The 16,258-nt window shown below is 53.6% G+C and overlaps 5 protein-coding genes across 5 annotated transcripts; 2 read left to right on the top strand and 3 right to left on the bottom strand.

Moving 5' to 3' along the window:
* Positions 1-4,381: 4,381 nt before the first annotated feature.
* On the top strand, positions 4,382-5,145 carry P152DRAFT_470574 (uncharacterized protein; the record flags this gene model as incomplete). Its single annotated transcript, XM_033680987.1, has 4 exons — positions 4,382-4,504; positions 4,558-4,582; positions 4,658-4,984; positions 5,036-5,145. 4 exons carry the CDS (start codon positions 4,382-4,384, stop codon positions 5,143-5,145), a joined length of 585 nt encoding a protein of 194 aa, XP_033538198.1.
* Positions 5,146-5,993: 848 nt separating this feature from the next.
* Positions 5,994-6,434, bottom strand: P152DRAFT_388585 (uncharacterized protein; the record flags this gene model as incomplete). The annotated part of the gene is made up of 1 exon (XM_033675935.1): positions 5,994-6,434. The coding sequence occupies one exon, from the start codon at positions 6,432-6,434 to the stop codon at positions 5,994-5,996; it is 441 nt and encodes a 146-aa protein (XP_033538197.1).
* Positions 6,435-7,151: 717 nt separating this feature from the next.
* Positions 7,152-8,564, top strand: P152DRAFT_128055 (cysteine proteinase). The gene is made up of 3 exons (XM_033673747.1): positions 7,152-7,237; positions 7,538-7,686; positions 7,748-8,564. Exons 2-3 carry the CDS (start codon positions 7,571-7,573, stop codon positions 8,391-8,393), a joined length of 762 nt encoding a protein of 253 aa, XP_033538196.1. The 5' UTR covers positions 7,152-7,237; positions 7,538-7,570; the 3' UTR covers positions 8,394-8,564.
* On the bottom strand, positions 8,565-10,577 carry P152DRAFT_128113 (uncharacterized protein). Its single transcript, XM_033673748.1, has 6 exons — positions 10,270-10,577; positions 10,097-10,115; positions 9,785-9,949; positions 9,644-9,709; positions 9,492-9,594; positions 8,565-9,441 (listed from the first exon to the last, which is right to left on the bottom strand). The coding sequence occupies exons 1-6, from the start codon at positions 10,288-10,290 to the stop codon at positions 8,736-8,738; spliced, it is 1,080 nt and encodes a 359-aa protein (XP_033538195.1). The 5' UTR covers positions 10,291-10,577; the 3' UTR covers positions 8,565-8,735.
* A 1,041-nt stretch (positions 10,578-11,618) lies between these two features.
* P152DRAFT_470570 (uncharacterized protein) lies at positions 11,619-13,240 on the bottom strand (the record flags this gene model as incomplete). Its single annotated transcript, XM_033680986.1, has 4 exons — positions 11,619-11,971; positions 12,063-12,563; positions 12,644-12,860; positions 13,070-13,240. The coding sequence occupies 4 exons, from the start codon at positions 13,238-13,240 to the stop codon at positions 11,619-11,621; spliced, it is 1,242 nt and encodes a 413-aa protein (XP_033538194.1).
* Positions 13,241-16,258: the final 3,018 nt, after the last annotated feature.

The raw sequence follows: 16,258 nt of genomic DNA, 5'->3' as shown, positions 1-16,258 counted from the left end.
AGGACTGCGCAAAAAGACCCAGAGAACCAGAGAAAGGTAAGGTTGGATACTGTACAAATACCCAGCTGGTGCGGTACCGCATATCAATAATGAAGGCAACATGAAGTCTATCTCAAACACTTCGCGCCGCGGATACTCAAATAGTCGTATAACCGCTTCAATTCGCTACCGTGGCGGTTAATCCAGGCATATGCTCTGTCATATTCTGAAGCAGCAGAATTCATTGTTAAGGACGGGCGCGATGGCGGACGCTGAGATCCTTCCTGTTGTTATACAGGAGTGATGATACTTCATCCTTGACGTCCTTCTCCAACTAGCATAGCTGGAGAGTCGCATAGGTAATCATCGCGTCTTGCTTCATTAAATGAAAGTAGGATTTACTTTAGGAGAGGCAACGTGAGAGAAAAGAGGGTAATGATCGAGAGTTTTCGACACGTTGGGGGATACCTATGTTTCAGGACCATCGATTTCTTCCTACCTGGATGATCATTGGTCAATATTGGTTCAGTCACGTCTGATTCAGTGTTGGCTCGGGTGGGGCGGGCCGAAGCGCCATCGAAGCCACAGGAAAATCAACCCGTCCAGAATTGAGAATGCACAGGTTCAGTCAATGCATTTCAACAATAATAACCAATAATGGGGACCCCATCCATTCACCCTAGGGATTTGCAGGCGCTTCTGGCTATTGTTGGTGATTATCCTGGCGTATCTATTCTGATATGCTCATTGGATATCTCACTATGCGTCCAGTGCATACTGTAGCCGCCTGGATCTGTTGGAGGCGACCGGCAAATCTCAACCGAATCACAATAATGGAGACCGAAAATGATTGGGTACAGTCGAGCAACTTGACGAAACTCCTCCAGGCCTCAAAAATAGTCATCAAGGATCTGGTTTCTTCGACGATGCAGTGGAAGATACAACGGACCCTGAGACATTCAGAGTAGATGCTGTGAAGGAGGGAGGAGCTACTCCAGGGCGAACCCAAAAATGTGGTCTCTCACAGCTTGATAGTGCAGTCATTGGCTGAGTGCTTAACAAGAGCTGGGTTCCCCGAACCTGGGTACTCACCTAGGAAGCTCTTCTGTCGAGAGATCCGTGGTGTCTTCCATTCCAGTTGAGGGATCTACACACAGTACAACAGTCACGTTGGGTGTGTTGCAGTCGATAATGTTTCCAAACGAGGCTTCTCCCTTCGGTTGGACTGGAGTGATCGCGGTAAGCGTATAGAAACAACGCATATAATGAGGATGTGGTATTTCGGCCTCGTCGTTGAAAGTCGCGTCCAAGGCACCTACTAAAGCACCGCAATCCTATAATGGACCAAAGACTCGCCGTGTGATATTATCAGGATATCGGATAGGTTGGAAGAGTTCATGTTCGTCGTCGTTCTAGGAGTCTATGGACTAGAATAAGAAGATATGTCGTCTTGGCTTCAACAACATTTTCAATTGTCAAATATGCTGTTGGTGAAGCCATTTGAGCGGCTAGGGTCGCTCTGCAATGGGAAAACTGTGGCAGGCAGCTGTTGACACCGTTCTGCAGCTTATAAGTTGATCCGACCGATACGTCAAGATGGCTCACACAAGCACAATGGTGCAGAACGCAACCCAGACTTGGTACGTACAAATGTACTCGTATTCAACACATCTAATATGGTTGCTTGATCGCGCGCGTAGACCGGTCAAGGAGAATCGCATCGTGGTAGACGTCGATATTGCTTTCTGAGATGAAGACAACGTGAACTTGATGAGAACCCTGCCGTAGATGAAGCATAAAACCGGTGATCCGGTTGATGAAACAGCGCCGAAACCATACAGAACAGCTAAATTGACTGAGAGTGAGTAGAGAATATCAGGAAACAGTTGGTTATCCCAAACTCTGGAAACACCACCGCTGGCGGAACCGGAGATGATATGGACTGTTCGAAATCACCGACCAGGAAAACAAGTTACCAATAATGGTCGATATCTCACTCCTGTTTTGCGCTGCAATAACGGTTTAGGTCGGCTGTGGGATTGAATTGCTTCGACTGGAAAGTAAGATGAGTTTGGTGACTTGACTGCAGGTCATGCAGGCGCGTTAGAGGCCGCATTGATTGTCCGTACTCCATAGATAGGCCGAGTCGTCGGGTAGAAGCTATAATCGAATGGTATTGGTACTGATATCGGATGGTCCCTCTGCTATACAGCATGAAGTTTGAAACCAATTCCGTGCCTTCCCAAACCAGACATGATGATGGCACGTGACCGAGCGACATTCACGATACCAGATGCATGCAACTTGAACTGCGGACTTTCCATACCGTTGCCATTCTGGATGATCATTATTCAACTAAATAATGTGGGGGATTGTTGGCTCGTTCGGATTCAGATGAAAATCAGATCACGATCAAGGACTCCACCTGTCCCACTTCCATGTGATGAGAGTCCAAATCGGACACACGGAGACTCTTCTGGAAGTGCGCCATCCACATTCCCGGCTTCAACGGCTTCAACGAGAAGATCTTTCACGCGAGTTGATCGGATGACGACATCTTCATCTGAGTTGAGAAATAAACATGGAAGTCAACAACCCTTTGGAAAGCGACCCCGGCAGATGGTCGAAGTGGAAACGCCAGAGGATTCTTTAGTAAGGGACGCCGGTCCCTTAAATCGGCGTCGACACTCATGATTGACACCATGTGCTCTCGAATCGCCACCACCAAGAGTCCGAGATCATATGAAAGAATGAAAGAACCGAGAAACTCCAAAGGCTTAAGCTGTTCCGCAAGACGTCAGTAATATGGAAGGGTGTGGATGCTAATTTATCACAATAGACAGGACGCCATGACCATGAAGCTCATGGAACACTCAGTCATCTTGGCGGATTCTTTTGCAAGCCCTGGGAGCAGCGGTCTTCAAGATCCCTGACACCAATCATATCTCGGTACAAAAATTCAATCAACCGAGATGATGGCCGATAAAGGAACGAATCATCAAGCAGCTGGTTAGAGTAACCTCCATCAATCCCGTCTCAACTCTCAAGGTTGCGCATTGTCATACTGTCATTCAGTTTGACCTGGCAGCAGAATCATTCGTGCATCATCGCCCCCATCGGAGACAAGCCCTCTGCTCCTTTCCAAATGGATAACCCCAGAGGCTCCACTCGCCCAGCCACCGGCGCTGTTGCGGCGCCTGCCAGGACTTCTGTTGAAACCCTTGGAAGTTGGATGAGCATTTGAGCGCCAGCATCTAAGACTAAAAGATCCCAGCCAGATTGTCTAAGTTTTGAAACAATAGGAAGCAAGGATTCAAAGAAAGGCATATTTCGTTTTGCTGTGGCACCCCATCCGCTCCACCAACTCCCCTGACGCTTAACCGGATCTGGGCCTTGATCTCCTTTCCCCTGTCGACTCAACATCCCTCGAACTTCGCTTCCTGCTTGTTCCTCCTGCCCATTACCTACCGACTTAGGGATCTTTTCGCTGATCTGAAGGCAGAATGTGAGCAGTAAAGCACACCCGGCATTATTGGGTCCAGACTCCAGACCCCCATGCCCTAGCGATAGGAATCATGGGCATGACCACCTCCGATATTGAGGGTCCGGGAAATCAATAGCCGTAGCCGTTATTGGTCGATCCTCAACCCGCCCTTCACCTGGGCCAACGCCCGTCGCCCAACAACCCCGTATGGCCGTATCACCAGGCGAAATTACTCGCAGTGGTAAGCCATCCAGTCATTCCCAACCGTTCTGTTATCGACGTGCACAGAGCCTTTGATATCCGATACTTCCCCCTTCCGTCAGTGCTGGGGCCATTCTACTGGATACTGATAGCGGCTCCTATTCTACGGGGAAATCCACTCGATTCGGTCAACGATCTTCTACTACGATGGCGCCGCTGGCCGCCGAACTGCTGTGCTCCGCTATTGCCGTCGTGACCGCTTTGGCGGCTTTCCCCTTCTTTTCCAGGGGATGAAGATGACATTTGGCAGCACTTTGCCTGTTCCTGCGTTAGCGTGTACGCCATTGAGCGCCACGCCCCTTTATCAACCGCAACGAGCAGCCCATGGGCCACATCCTGCACCTAAGCCGCACATCTGTGCTCATCCTCTCCACTGGTTGGTCTGTTCCCATGATGTCCATGCTGCAGGATCATCCATTCACCTGTCAGTAATTTCCCGGGTGCAGTAAATAAGAGCAAACAGAATCCCCAAATCTTCCATCCGTCTCTTTCCTTCCTCACCTCCAGCATCATCAATCTTCATCAGCACCAGCTTTTGACTACTCTTTGACTTCGGTCGTCCATTCTTTGAGAAACTACCAACGAACTACCTCAACCTCACTCTCTTTACTTAATTTTTCGATTCCTTTACCGGATCCATATCATACCTCAGACAAAATGCGTTTCGCTCTTGTTTCCGCTCTCCTCATTGGTGCCGCCGTCGCGGGTGGTGTTGCCCCCCCGGCTGGCTCAACTGTCACCTCGACTGCCGTTGCCACCATCACTTCGTGCCCTCCGGATGTACGTTTTATGAGAATCGGATTGCGTAGAACATTCCACTGACAAGCAAACAGACTCCTGACTGCCCTGCCGCCACTCGTAAGCTCGCTCCCATCAAGCCTCCGGGCAACTACACCGCCTGAACCCTCCGCTCTATCACCGGCTACCACCTAGAGGTCACCGACCGTCTAGCCGACAAACCTATCATTTCCGTCATCGCCATTAGCACCACCGGAAGTCCTGCTAACGAAACCACAGCTCCTCCCCAACAGTCAGGCTCTGAGGCTCCCCCCAAGCCAAGCCAGCCCTCCAGCCCGGAGAAGCCCAGCAAGCCTTCCAGCCCTGAGCAGGCCCCTCCCGTCACTGTCACCGTCACCGTGACTGCTCCCTGCGAGACCAAGCCCGGCGTCCCCGGAAAGCCCACCAAGCCTACTCCTTCAGGCACCGGCACCGGCTACTACCCCACTGGCCCGTCCAAGCCCGTCTACCCGACCGGCTCCGGTAAGTTACCAATTCCACTAACTATTGATTTAAAGCTAACGGAATCACTAGGCGCTCCCCCCAAGCCGACCAGCCCGCCTAAGTTCACTGGTGCCGCTAACTCTGTCACCGGCGGTGCTTTCGTTGCTGGTGTTGGTGCTTTCGCTGCCTTCTTCCTGTAAATATGTTCTGGGCAGCGTATTCAAGCGTCTAGCATATTCTTCATGACCAGCACGGGGCGCTAAAGTCAGTTACATTCATGAGGGGCCGTCGACTTCGGCACATGGGCGTTTGCTATTTTCTGATACCTGGCAAAGAGGGTCACGGTGGCTGGAGACATCACTGTCGATAGCTGCTGTGGAGTTGCAATTGTAGATAATGGTGGAAGTGGTTTGGTGTAATTATCAATATAAGGGGACCGACAAAACGTATTACTTGCTGTGTCTTTACGTGCTGTCTCGTCCTTGATTGCATCGCATTCGGTATAACTCAAACCTCTAGAATATGCGAGTAGTATACTGTGCTTCTCTTAGTCTCCATGTTGTACCACTATCCTGTAGGCACCCGTTGGGTCCATCGCTACCGCCATGCTGTGTTGAACCGTTTCGTGCAGCATCGATCTCTCGCGTGGGAAGATCCCTAGCCTCGTGTCCATACCTAGACGTCCATCGAGACGCGAGCTACAGAATTGCTCCACAGACCTACTTGGATCTGAAGTGCTGATGAACAATAATACTAAATACCTTTCCTTCTTTCATAGCCTATCCCCCTGCAGCGCCTAACCCTTCCACCAGCGCTTAGCACGGAATCCTCTATTAACGGTTTCAATTGGCGCCCAGAGACTACGAGCGGTCTCTTAGCAAATCCGAGGTGAGGGTTAGGGAGAATGAGTTCTGTTCCTAGAAATACACGAAATGGGACTTCCAGTTACGGTCGTTCAAATCCGAGTCCTCATAATTCCAATGCCGCTCCCAGTCTCGCCCCCCCAACTGCCCTCAAATTACTAGTGGTTCACCACCAGTCCCACCTCTTAGGAATCCTTCATCGATGGCTTAGATGTCTTCAACCCCACTCCAGCAACGCACGCTAGCTTCACCACCATCGCCGGAATCGTCAGCGCCAAACACGTCCAATCATTCACATCCCACGCCGCCGGGTTCCAGAACCGCGCCGCGCCCCGCTCCTCCAGGATGCTCAGCGTGTAGAAGATGTCTGAAAACAGCCCTGCGGCAAGGACGAGGCGCCAGATGCGCACGTCGCGCGTCGCGCGGAGGGTGACGGCGTCGTTGAAGGCGAGGAGGAGCCAGAGGCCGGTGCGTTGGGTGAAGAGGGGTTGGAGGCGGGGGTGGTATGGAATGCTTGGGGTTTCGATTTGTTGGAGGGAATGGGGGGCGAAGTAGGCTTGGAGGGCGCCAGACGTGGCTACGAATGGCTCGATCCAGTTAAAGGCTATGCGATAGGGAAGGGGCATGGGATGTGGCGAGGCCATTGTCGTTCAACTTGGATAGAGACGGTTCAACCTGCTCTGATACAGATATGATCAGTCGATATTGATATAGAAACGATTGGACAGATGAAGACGGGGGCTTATGACGGCAGGCAATATTGAAACGCTTCATGGCAGGTCGGATATTTGTAATATCTCAAAAGCTCAAGAACTACACCTTTCCGGCCGATCCAAATCGTGCTTATACCTGACACGTCATAAGGTCCTAGTCTCCTAGAGGATCTGCGAGACGATCCTTCATGATTCTAAATATGTACCTACTTATCAACCCGGATTGTGGGTAGTGGGAAAGTAGGCCTTCTGGGTTCTGAAAGTGCAGCATTAATGCGGTATTCAACATACAACATCAGAACCCCGAATTCCGAACAAATTCTACGTCAAATAGGAGAAGGAACATGTCCGAGAAATGTTCGCTCATGTCGATACGAAGAGTATGCAGCTATGTCATATTCGGCAGAGAGCTCGCATATCAATCCCGACAACTATTGCCGGAGTATGAAGACACCGCAGATGCAAGAACTAACAGTATTCTTGGCGAAGTGCTCAAATAAATCGCGATAGAGGCGCTCGGCAAACAAATTATTAAGATTTCCAAGACGAAGGGAAGTAATTGACGAGCTGCTGGTTTTGAAAAGAACTAGAAACAGGGTCTCCTTGATTTATCGTCTTCTGCGAGGGTAAATCTCGATATATACGAAATTCATCATCATTAGTGTGGATATATCTCTATCTAAGCCATTCTACTCTTTCTTTCCCATCAACAGAAAGTTAGCAACAAAGTCACTACTCTTCTCCCCTTCTACAATCTTCAGAATTATCGCCAAAGCAAGCTCAGTCAACGTTCAACCAACCTCACTATGACCGTCTATACCCCCTCCCAACTCCACCCCTACCTCACCACCATCCTCAACCTCCCCCACCCCTCCCCCTCCGCCCCCCAGCACCCCTCCCTCCCTGCTCTGACCACCCTCCTCACCGCCCACCTTCTCCATGTCCCCTTCGAGAACTTCGACCTGCACTACACCCCCCACCGCCGCCTCTCCCTCGACCCGACTGACCTGTACGAGAAGATTGTCACTCGCCGACGCGGCGGCTACTGCATGGAGGTGAACGCGTTCTTCGCGGCCGTGTTGCGCGGGTTAGGGTATCACGTCGTCAGCGTCGGCGCGAAGGTGTCGCTCGCGACGGGGGGAGGCGGGGAAGGGTTTCTTGGGTAGTAAGTCGCTCCGTCTGCCGTCACCCGTCTCTAGACTTTGATCCCCTGGCCAACTATCTAGCAACCACCAACTCAGCCTCGTCACCATCCCCAACCACCCCCACCCCTACGCCGTCGACGTCGGCTTTGGTGCCGACACCCCCACCCAGCCCCTCCCCCTCATCCCCTCCCTCATCACCCGCGGCTGGCACCCTACCTCCACCATGAAACTCACCCGGAGCGCGCTCCCGGGCGGCGCAGACCCGACGCCGCGGTTTTGGGTGTATGAGCATAGTAGGAACTACGGGGTTGACGGAGAGGGACAGGAGGTGGAGGGGACGAAGTGGACGCCCGGGTACGCGTTTACGGAGGTGGAGTTCACGAGGGAGGATTATGAGGTGATGAATGTGGGGACGATGGAGGGGGTAAGGAGTTTGTTTACGCGGACGGTGGTAGGGGCGCGGTTTGCGGGGTGGGAGGAGTTGGTGGAGTGGGGGGTTGTTAAGAGGGAGGCGGACGGGGAGGTGGTGGAGAGGTACGGGGGGTTAGTGGGACAGGTGACGTTGATGGGAGGTGTGGTGAAGGTGAAGGTGAGGGGGATGGTGGTGCGGGAGGTGAAGCTGGGGAGTGAGGAGGAGAGGGGGGAGGCGTTGGGGAGGTATTTTGGGGTATGGTTGACGGAGAGGGGGGAGGGGAATATCAAAGGTCTGGTTTCGCATCTAAAGTGAGGGAGGATGATTCAGTACGGGGTAGACTCTAGGACACAGCATAAAGGCGACATGGCAGTGATTATTGCCAACACCAACGGAATCGACTAAATGAAGTTTTTGATGGCAAAATTACTGCATTGGCAAAGGCTAGAGCATACACTGACAATAGCCCTTCAACCGGATTCCCAGTGATCTGACTTTTTCTCGGCAATGAAACGATCCCTTCTTTCCGTTTTCTCTCGAATGAAACTCTGATGGTTAAAACCCGCCATGGATGCTCAGAAGGTGCAACACGGAACCGAAGCTCGCTTTCCTACTGAATACACCGCGGTCTAGGACAGGTATGAAAATCGTCCTTTTTTACGCGCCCAACGAGGGGAACGCGCGTTGGTCGTTGACGTTGACCGCAGCACCGCCACGGCCACCGCGTCCACGCCCTTCTCCACGGCCACGGAATTCGCCTCGGGGACGGCCGCGTCCACGGAACTCGGAGCGGTCGCCACGATCCGGGCGATCACCACGGTCTGGGCGGTCACCACGGTCGCCGCGGTCGCCGCGATCACCACCGCGTCCGCCACGGCCACCGCGGCCGCCACGGGCGTTCTCGCGCGGCTCCTCACGCAGACGGGCATCGTCGAGCGCGACGAAGGTCTTCTCCTTTCGTTCCTTGACCTTCCGCGCCTTGCCCTCGGCGCCGATGAAGTAGTCCTCGCTCTCCTCGCGGGTAAGCGCCTTGCCCTCGGGGAACTTGGTCTTGGTGCCCTCGTTCGCCTTGCGCACGTCGAGGGAGCCGCCGCCGAGGTTCAGCTTCTTCTCGGCGAGGTCGGCGAGGTATTCCTCATAAGACTTGCCCGCCGGGAGCTCCGGTTCGGGCTCGGCAGCCTCGGTCAGCATGTCGCCGCCGACGGGAGCGGCGTCGTCGAAGCCGGAATCGGCACCCGCGGGGACGGAGCCGGCCGCCGCCTTCTCGTCGGCCTTGGCGATGGCGTCGCCGGCTCTCTCGTCAGCGAATTCGCCTTCGCCGGTCTTAGCGCCCCAGCCGTGAGCGAGTTGCTTGTCATGATCGCTGAGGTGGGTTAGCAAAGTCACATGCGTTGGGAGAAAGGGAAGGCTTACGCGACGCCGGTGCGGCTATGGCGGTCAAAGCCTCCACGTCGTCCACCCTCTCCACGACCACGGCCACCACGGCCACGACCACGGTATCCACCACGCTCACCCTCTTCTAATCGTTAGTCATAATCATACATCTTGCGCTCAAGTAGCCATACCTGCTCCAGTGTACTCCCGGTTGCGGGTCACATTGCTGCCATGGCCGGCGTTGCGGTCTCGGAACGCTGTCATCCTATATTAGCTATGACTCTTTTGCCATCATCTGGGACTAAACGATATGTACGAACCTCCATCATTACCTGAAGCTTCCTGGCGGGATCGACCACCGCGGACACCTCCAGCCGGGATAGCGGCAACAGGGGCCTCTCCGGTGGCGTTTCGCTTGCCGGTGCGCGGAAGGGTGCGGTCGACGGGCTCGACAGGCTTTGGGGGAGGAAGCGAAGGGTCGGCCTCGATATCGTTGCCTGTTGAGAGAAGAACATTGATGAGCTACGATTCTTTTCTGAGATGATTAGGACCGGATTGATGGTCGTGGTCCAATTCGTGCCAGGGAAATCTGGCGGATGAACCACACTCCTCATTCACCGATGAGACTGTTTAAAAACACGTACCGAGTAGATCGTAGAGGTTCTATAATCCGCGAACGATGAATTAGCCATTGAATCTTCAAATTCATCCGTGCAAAGCCGCCATGGATGGATGGAAGGAATCGAAAGCCCTGCAGCTTTTCAACCCGCTCCATCCGCACCCATCCACCGCACGCATACTCTCAAAAACCACATACCTTGGAAGCAATGCCCGACATGATGAAAGACCTCTATTGCGCGCGAATCGCGCTTTCTCACCGGGTGACTCTCAGACTGGGAGGCGTGCGGACCTCGGGAACGTAAGAGCCAATTGCTCCACGGACGACAACGCGTGCGTCCAGGAACTCGCGAGCTCTCACGAAAAGAAGCGGGACGGTTGGCGCTCCCCGATGATGTGAGGGAGGGCGGGATGCGGGAAGGGAAAGCTCTGCTGATGAGAGCTTTTGGGAAATGGGATGGTGGATGGATTGGGGGAGGGGGATGGTTGGATCGGGGGGTGGTGATGAAGAAGTAGGATCGACGGGCGATGGGTAGGAAAGTTGGAAGTCGCTAGAGGGAGGAGAGGAAGGAGCGAGGTGGTTCGGGTGTTGTGTGTGTCAGTTCTGTGGCCAGTTGGTTGTGTGTGCCAATTCGGCCCTAAGCGACAATTTTACTTGGAGCTCAGACCCGCTTCAATTCCATCAATTCCCATTTACCACCATCCGACCATTATTCGGGTTTGCGTCATACCAACGTATATTTACTCTCAGGGTATCCTATCGTGATATCCGGTTTATACCGTACCTATAGTTAATGCAGTCGTCTACAATCCACCCAACCAAGATGCGGAGTGAGCAATCCCCAGTTCCTCCCAGTCAATCATGCAGTGACATCACATCAACAGCGTGGGATATCGATAGTATAGAAGAAGTGGATGGTACATTGGTCGAGTCCGACATCAACCCAGAGCACCGGATTACACCCGATCTTCCCTGGCAGCTGGCTCGACCAATCTCGCTAGTAAGGTAGAATACATCCGGCTGCGCTCCCTGCCCATCAAGCAGACCAGAACTCCACAGTACTCATCCAGACAAAAGGTTCTGGACCATCAACAGAGACAACGGGGTATCAGCCATCAGGCAGTATGCACAGTTTGGTTGTAGTCGTGAATATCCACAACAAGCCCTGCCTTGTCCCTCCCGTCTCGTGGAGTGTCGCAAAAGGCCAAACCCCAACGCTTGTTGAAACTTTTGTGTTGAAAAACCGCAGCGACGCGCAACGCCGGTGAGGAAAAGCCCGATGCTGTCTGGCCATGTCAAAAGCTGCACCGGCGGAAGAATCATCCCCAGTTCATGCATTGCGATTCCCGTAAAAAGCTCCCAGCTAAAACGCCATACCCGTACTCGGATCCGAACCCTAAAGCGCTGTGAAACCCCGGTCAAGTGACTCTCGTGCGCGGTGTTTGGCACGTGCTGAGCTCGCTATGAGCCCCAAACATTATGATCACCCCGGTCCCACATCATACAAAGAAAAGGATATAACATCCAACGGCACCCGTTCCATCCCCTCAACGTGTCTCATACGTAAACTGCGTCGGGAACTGCATACTCGCCGACAACCCAAACGGATCCGCGTCCAAAATCGGATCATACGGATCGAACAACCGGTTCGCCCCGCTCATCCCACTCTCCCCCTGCGGCGGTGGCCGCCGCTGCTGCGGCTGGGGTGGCTGGGGCGGGGCGGCTGTTGGCGGGGGGAAGGGTTGGTTGGGCCCTTGCGAGGCGACGGCGGGAGGGGGGGGCATGCTTTGCATTTGAGAGGCGGGGTTGTAGTAGTTGTGGGGGTAGGGCGAGCGGGCGGTGGGAGGGTCGCTGGGGGAGGGTTCGTCGACCATGTCGGCTTCGGCGTCGTATTCTTGCTCTGGGGGGAGGTTAGCAATTAGAATAGGAGGACGTGACGGTGATTTGAGAGGGGAGATAACATGATATGGCGTGTGGAAGTGGTTACATACCAAGCTGATCGATGTGGTTCTGGAATGGCGAGGGGTAGAATTGATGCGGCGCGCTCCGCGGCCCGTTCTGCGCCGCCCCCGAGTTCGGGTAGCTGGTCACCAGTCGACCGGGTGATTGCCGTGGATTGCCCTGCGGACGCAGCGGGGGCGGTTGCTGCGGTCTTATAGGTTGACCGGTGGCCCCCGGCACCGCGTTGAAGGACGGGGACATGTTGCTATTGGGCTGCGGGAGGAAGTTCGGGGAGCGGGTCGAGGTGGTGGGGGGCGAGGAGGACTGCGAAGTGGGCGTTGGTTGGAGGTGAGGGGAGCGGTTTTGGAGGGGGTGAGCGCCATCGGGATTTCCGGGGATGGCGCCGACGGAGCGGCGGGCTGGGTTGGTTGCTGCTCGGGGAAAGCTGAAGCGGGCTTGGTTGGAAATGGGTGTTGGTGCGGTGGTCGTTCGGGTCGCGCCGAGTTGAGGACTGCCTCCTTTCGCATGGAGTTCGGCTTGAACATCGATCCCTGAGTTCAGAGATTAGCTATGGGAGCTTTGGCCGTGATAAGGAAGCTGAGAGCTTCCGCGGAGAACCAGGGGGACCCACCCTTTTCGAGCAAGATTCGTTCGAGCAACGAGTTCTTATACCGCAGCATCAGACACTCGTCCGCGGCATTGCGGTGGTTGGCCTGGAGGGTTTGCAGCGTCTCCTCATGCTGCTTGATGGTGGCCTCCAGCTGCTTGATATACTCGGTCCGCCGTTCACGAAAGGCCGCCTGCGCTTGTCGGTTGCGCTGCTTCCGCTCCTCGGACGTGGCATAGATCTTTTTGGCTTCGATTAGCTGGGGTCTCGACATTGACGACATGCGGTGGCCATATGCGGGAGTCCACGGTCACATGCGAAGGAAAGGATACGAAGGAAAACTGAGACAGAACGTGGGTGTTGACTCGGAATGATAGTTGCAATGGTGATAGTCCGATTCAAATAGCAACACAAAACATGAGAGATATAGAGAGAATCAAGAGTGCTCACCGGCTTGCGCCCACCTTTTCGCTTCGGTTGCTGAAGATTATGCTCCTGCGATGCTTCAGGCTCCGGCTCGGGCGTGGACTGTAGCGAATCTGTCGACACGTCTCGCAAATGCTCCTCCCTCCCGACCGCGGGCGCGGCGGCCAAATCGTCGAGAGATCTGCTATCGGACATCTGCAGGAACGCCGCCGACCTAAGCCTGGCCGACACACCCCAACGGGAGGAATCGCAGGGCGACGAGGGGGACGAGACGGGGAGGCCCTCCCACGGTGTCGGGAATCCGGGTTCGGCGGGGGGAAATTTGGGCTGGAAAGATATGGTGTGTAGGAACGGTTAATAATAACAAGACAAAAGCAAGGTCGATCGATAAAGAGCGGTTCAAGATTGGGGAGGGAGATATTGGGTGGTGGGAGGTAAACGGTTGGGTAATGGAATGAGTGATGGAAAAGCTGGGGCGGGTGGTTCGCTTTCGATCGGGTGGATGGGCTCGGGCATTTCTAGTCCACAACGGCACCAAATCCACTTCCATGTCGTCAACCAGGCTCTGTTGGCCACACGCGGACACGCCCGCCTGGCTGGCTTGCTGCAGATGACCGAGAGGCGAGAAATGTCGAGAACGCCCCCATGTTCCGGTGGAGTTCACGTCCGATGTGGATTGGAGCGGGGGGAAAGATGGGAGCACCGGAGCAGGTCTTGGGCCATTGTCCCCAATTGGTCGGATCGGAGCGAATTGGAGGGGAAAGGCTACAAGCCACACGCCTTGAGCATACTACAGCATGGAATTGATCGTACTTTGATCGCGTAGAAGTTCCTGATGGGTACATGTGAGGATGTCGATATGTACCATCGGAGCAAAGAGGGGAACATCGAACCATGGCACCCGTTCCAAGATGCTGATGTATCACGGTAAGATCTAGGGCTATTGGCTTCACTGCATAGATAGTAATGTATCTGGTTTTCGGAATAGATTGAGCAAGTTGAGGCTTGCATTTCAAGCTTCCTCCCGCATTTAGAGTCTTGCACCCCCCAGGTACACCATGATTAAAGTGATATGGGGTTCTAGAAGAGTGACTATTCAAAGCCTCTCGATTTCAAGGACCTCCATCCGGCGTTTCTATTTTGATACCCAATGCAGATGAGAAAGGGGCATGAACCCTGGGTCCTTCCAACTCGATCTACGGAGTTACCGGCATGCCGAATGGTTCGGCTCTGAGCATCGGCAGCATCCGACTTTTCCAGTCAAGCACCCGATTCTGCCAAAGCTTCAACCTTTTGTTGAGCGCAAGGATAAGATCCTATCCAAATCGCAAACGATGTCATCAGTAATACCTACCTTGGTGAATAGATTAATGATTCTGTAGATGATGGTTCTAATACAGGCGTTCGTTGAACCTGATGCATCATCTTCCCAAGTCATCTCGACTCAAGACGATTGGAAGAATCATCACACCGTCTCACGAACCGTCGTCACTGACCTACGTTCATGGCGACACGACGAGCCGTCACGTCGAGCGAACGGACTTCGATCGGCTCTAGGCCCCTCCATCAGGCTGCCCTCATTGGCCGTGAAAAATTTTCAAGGCCACGCATCTCTGAAATCCAGCGCCCGTTCGGCCAACGCGGGGAAGGTTGCCCATGATTGGCGGCGGCGGAACCGTTTGCAGTTAACGGATGGCGCGTCTCCGAGCTCGTCGCTCCCTGGTCTGGACGGCGGTCTGTCCGTGGTTGAGTATCTCCGAGGGGGGAGCTCAGGGGTGGGGTCTGGTGGGGAGGTACGGTTGGTGGAGGGAGCAAAGGTCGCAGTGGGGAATTCGTTGGGAATCTCAATTGGCTGGGGGGATCAGGTACTTGATACTTCATCGTCTTCGAGAAAGCGCCTGAACGTTTGGATTGAGGTTTCATCGGGTTGAAACAGGAACCGTGACCACGGATTTGGATACGGAATTATGGATAATATCTCCAGGTCAATCCATTGGGTCGATGGTCTTGCGGTACCGAAGCGAGATCTGGATGGCATCAATCGTGCCTAGTTGACCCGTTTTTGATGTCCTAGAAGGGTCATTGAGCATCCTGATGGACAATTAAACCACCGATCATACCTTTACGCCTGTACTGTACCTTAAAGACTTGCACTAGCATCGTGATGAGTGGATGGTAGGGATGGATACCAGTATATGTAGTGCCACGTGTTGGGTGAAGCATTATTTGGGGAAACGGGCTATTTGATACCCGTGGCCCACTGGTTCAAGGCTGTCTGTCTCCTCAATTTATTCCGGTATAATGATCTTTGGAAATGGCTATTCTGTTCACACTCCAACTTCGAACACCACTGGTCGTTGAACATGGCATTTCGAACATTTCCTTATCTAATTACTCACAAGTCGCATCCCTTCTTCCCCAGTCAGCTTCTCGCCTTCCGTTGACCCCCACTCTCAGTGGGATGTCGTCAACCCTTAATTCACATATCATCCCGACTCTCTCGCGTCTTCAACACCTCCTTTTGTCCTGCTATCTCCTCATCCCCTCCCTTCGCTTTCCTCCATTCCCCAAGCCGTACACCCAGTCTGCTATCTCCCATTGACAGCAACAAGCTAGTCTGCGCATGCGGTCGTCTGATCTGCGGTTAGGAGTTAGGACGCGTCGAACACCTGGGACCGCCAATAGGCTAATGCGCAGAACATGTGGATATTGCCCTAGAGACTTATCGCGTTATCGCTCCATGTCGTGGAACGAGATGAGGCGTCAAAGCGCCATGGGCTGCTTCGGCCACCTTCCTTGTTAAGTATGATCGTTGAAATCACGCCCGAGGTATTCGGGTACGGGGATTTGGAACAGGTTTACTGGATATAAGGGACATATCTGCGATTTAGCTTCATTGCCGGTTCTTCTAGGAGTCGGGCTACTTGGTCCTGAGCAGCTCTAGATTCTTATTCCCTACGAACCTCCATGCACGACTTTAGGTCCGTGAGCTTTCAGTGCCTCGAATGAGTCGAATCCCCTCTCGCTTAAGCTCCGCAATGAACTTTCTACTTAAAGTTAGAGTACCTCTGTAATAGAACTCTTTATGCTATCCGACATCTGGATACCGCCACGTTCCTGTCTCAGTTCTGTATTTGCGGGGACTGCACCCAGATGCGGACCTATTTCCCATATTCACGCCATCTCTATTCATTTGATGTTGCAGTGGTTAGG

The sequence above is a fragment of the Eremomyces bilateralis genome (genome assembly GCF_010015585.1).
Source record: "Eremomyces bilateralis CBS 781.70 unplaced genomic scaffold P152scaffold_2, whole genome shotgun sequence".
In the NCBI taxonomy this organism is placed as follows: Eukaryota; Fungi; Ascomycota; class Dothideomycetes; order Eremomycetales; family Eremomycetaceae; genus Eremomyces; species Eremomyces bilateralis.
The sequence above is the reverse complement of the archived record's forward strand: the minus strand, read 5'-3'. Positions and strand labels throughout refer to the sequence as shown.

Bases quoted from the DNA above. Each gene is read 5' to 3' on its own strand.
- P152DRAFT_128113 (XM_033673748.1), bottom strand. From the start codon at position 10,290: ATGTCGGGCATTGCTTCCAAG. The intron at 9,595-9,643 runs GTATGGCTACTT...AACGATTAGAAG, and splicing joins CCGGGAGTACACTGGAGCAG to AGGGTGAGCGTGGTGGATAC. The intron at 9,442-9,491 runs GTAAGCCTTCCC...AACCCACCTCAG, and splicing joins CATAGCCGCACCGGCGTCGC to CGATCATGACAAGCAACTCG.
- P152DRAFT_128055 (XM_033673747.1), top strand. From the start codon at position 7,571: ATGGAGGTGAACGCGTTCTTCGCGGCCGTGTTGCGCGGGTTAGGGTAT. The intron at 7,687-7,747 runs GTAAGTCGCTCC...CCAACTATCTAG, and splicing joins GGGGAAGGGTTTCTTGGGTA to CAACCACCAACTCAGCCTCG.